Source organism: Accipiter gentilis, chromosome 8, assembly GCF_929443795.1.
Source record: "Accipiter gentilis chromosome 8, bAccGen1.1, whole genome shotgun sequence".
Taxonomy (NCBI): domain Eukaryota; kingdom Metazoa; phylum Chordata; class Aves; order Accipitriformes; family Accipitridae; genus Astur; species Astur gentilis.
In genome coordinates this window covers 41,794,892-41,797,317 of record NC_064887.1, presented here as the reverse complement: position 1 = coordinate 41,797,317, position 2,426 = coordinate 41,794,892, and the positions used below count along the sequence as shown (strand labels likewise).

At 47.5% G+C, this 2,426-nt stretch overlaps 1 protein-coding gene across 1 annotated transcript; it reads left to right on the top strand.

The window, feature by feature from the left end:
- Positions 1-444: 444 nt before the first annotated feature.
- On the top strand, positions 445-754 carry TINCR (TINCR ubiquitin domain containing). Its single transcript, XM_049807984.1, has one exon. The coding sequence runs from the start codon at positions 491-493 to the stop codon at positions 752-754; it is 264 nt and encodes an 87-aa protein (XP_049663941.1). The 5' UTR covers positions 445-490.
- Positions 755-2,426: the final 1,672 nt, after the last annotated feature.

The window sequence follows — 2,426 nt, the reverse complement described above, 5'->3', positions numbered from 1 at the left end:
TTTTCACTATGCAGAGTACTTTTCTTCATTAAAATGGCCATGTTAAATAGCTGTGAGGTTCCTCAACTCCTACTTTGTTGAACTGATCTACTCCACAGCTGTCAGCTTTTAGAGCAGGAGACCTGAGGTTACTAAACCCATTCATTTCTCACATGCACCCACATTTCTAATGGCTATGGAGATCCAGCCTTAAAGTCCTCTGAGAGCCATTGGAATGAAGAGCACTTTGTGAAGACATTGTAATTATTATGGGATTTAGGGGTGTGTGGAAATGATTCATGGAGAGGTTTCCCAGCCAGCAGGCTCTTGAAGCCAGGTGAGCTCTTCCCTGGAATGTGAAGCATGCAGCAGGGCAACTGGGAGGAACAGGTTTGGCAGGACATTTTAAGTTGTTCACAGCAGACAGCCTCTTCAGAGCCACATCCCTGCTTTACCTACCTCCCAGCTGGATGCTCCTCTCTGCCACACTGGCCTTGGTGAGCTGGAAAGGATGGACACGCTGCGAAGGAGCCTTTCTCGCTGGAAGAGGTACCACATTAAGGTGCACCTGGCTGATGAGGACCTGATGATGCCCCTGACGGTCAAGCCCAGAGACACAGTGATGGACCTACGGGCTCACTTAGTACGGGAGGGCGTCACTTCCTGGAAGAAAACATTTTATTACAACTCCAGGCAGCTTGAGGAGCACGAGACTCTCAAAGAAGCCAATATCCAGAATGGCTCTGTCCTGCTTCTAGTCAGCAATAAAAGGTAGGCAAGGAGCTCATCTGCAGCAGGGGTGGTGGAAAGGAAGGGGAATGCTCTGTGTACCTCAGCCCCTTGGGACGCTTTCCTGTTGGGGTTTGCAGAAAGCAGATCAGGAACTCAAACCCTGCAATTTCCAGCAGGCGAATTGAGATTCAAGGCTCTTCATATCCAGACATGCTGTGGTGTGAAATAAGGGGGTAAGGGGAGGAGGAAATCTGGCTGGTGCTGCCTGTCCTGTCTCTGATCAGGTCTCACTTTCCCAACTACGTGGCCAAACACAGAGGGAGAGACAAGATGTGCAAAAGGGGAAGGGTGATCGTGCGACATAGGGGAGTGCTCTGGGAGCCTCTCACTTGCCCTCATTCTTTCTTCTTGTGTCTGGCTCTCTCCATTTCTTTCTAGTGGATACTTTCTGCAAGTATTTGGGGGTGGCGCAGTCCTGCTTTGACAGGGAAGAGCTGTGAGCCGCCAGCTTACAGCAAAGCACAATGAGTGCTGGACAGAGATGGCAAGAGGCTGCAGCTTCCCAAAATGTGGCCAGATCGCAGCAGAAAGTACAGTGAGACTAGAGACTTCCAGGATAGGCGGTGCAAAGGAGAACAATTAGGGCAAGTATTATATTCCAGTGGGAATGAAACCTGAGATAATGGACCTGAGACCCACTGGCCCACAGGATAGTTTAGATTCAGTGGGGTGAATTTATGCCCACCTGCGCTATCTTTCCTAATACCTGGTTGTTGCTGCCAGCATGATTAGTTCTGTGAAGCATTTGGGGGATACTGGATAGAAGACATGCACAGCAGAGCATGGGTGTATTGCATCTAATTCAGCTTTCTAAATCCTGAGCCCTCCGAGTTATGTGTCTATGTTGATCAGAGTTTCCTCTGCAGAAAAACCTGCGCTAAAGACTTCAGTTCCTGATTATATGCCATATACTGGAATGGTCCTATTTTCCAGTCCAGAGGCAGCTTGAAATCTCACACAAAGAAGATTTAATAAAGCATTGCCTTTCAGAGCTCAGCCAGACACAAGAGATTTCACATCGCTCAGCTAACTGCAAACCCCAAGTCACCCACGGCCCCTTTCTCCAACATCTCATTTCAGCTCTCTGATTAACTTGGCTCAGCTCCTCCTTTTCACCTTGTTTTTAATGGCAGGAGCATTTCTATTTGTTGTTGTTTCCAGTGTTTATTTTCCTAAATTGTACAGCCTGAATTTTTGAGAGTAAAAAAGGATTTGGAAGGACTCAGTTGATGGAGTGCACATATTGACGCTCTTTTGACAGATGCCTGATTTCCATAATATGCTATGCACCTTCCCACATACTACAAAAGCAGGGCATAACTGCAGCAGTGCAAAAAATCACCAGGAGATCCTGTCCCTGGTGCGCTGAATTCAGGGTGCCCACCTGAAGTCACTAGCCGTTTTTGAAAATTTAGAGTCTGCTGCTTGAAGTGCCAGCTCAATTTTTGTGAGTATATGAAAAAGGGAGTGGGATTTCTAATATTTTTCTCCTTGAATTTCACCAAAACCTTCCTGGCTCCTAAACAAGCACCTTTGGCTTATCTCTTATTCCTTTTCCCAGGGCTGGGTGCATTGTGGGGGGGTGGACAGTCTCTCCCTGAAGTCACGTCTCTCCTCGAGTTCTTGGACCTGAAGGATTATTGGGTTGTGACAAC

Excerpts from the sequence above, each read along its gene's own strand:
- TINCR (XM_049807984.1), top strand. The coding sequence starts at position 491 with ATGGACACGCTGCGAAGGAGCCTTTCTCGCTGGAAGAGGTACCACATT.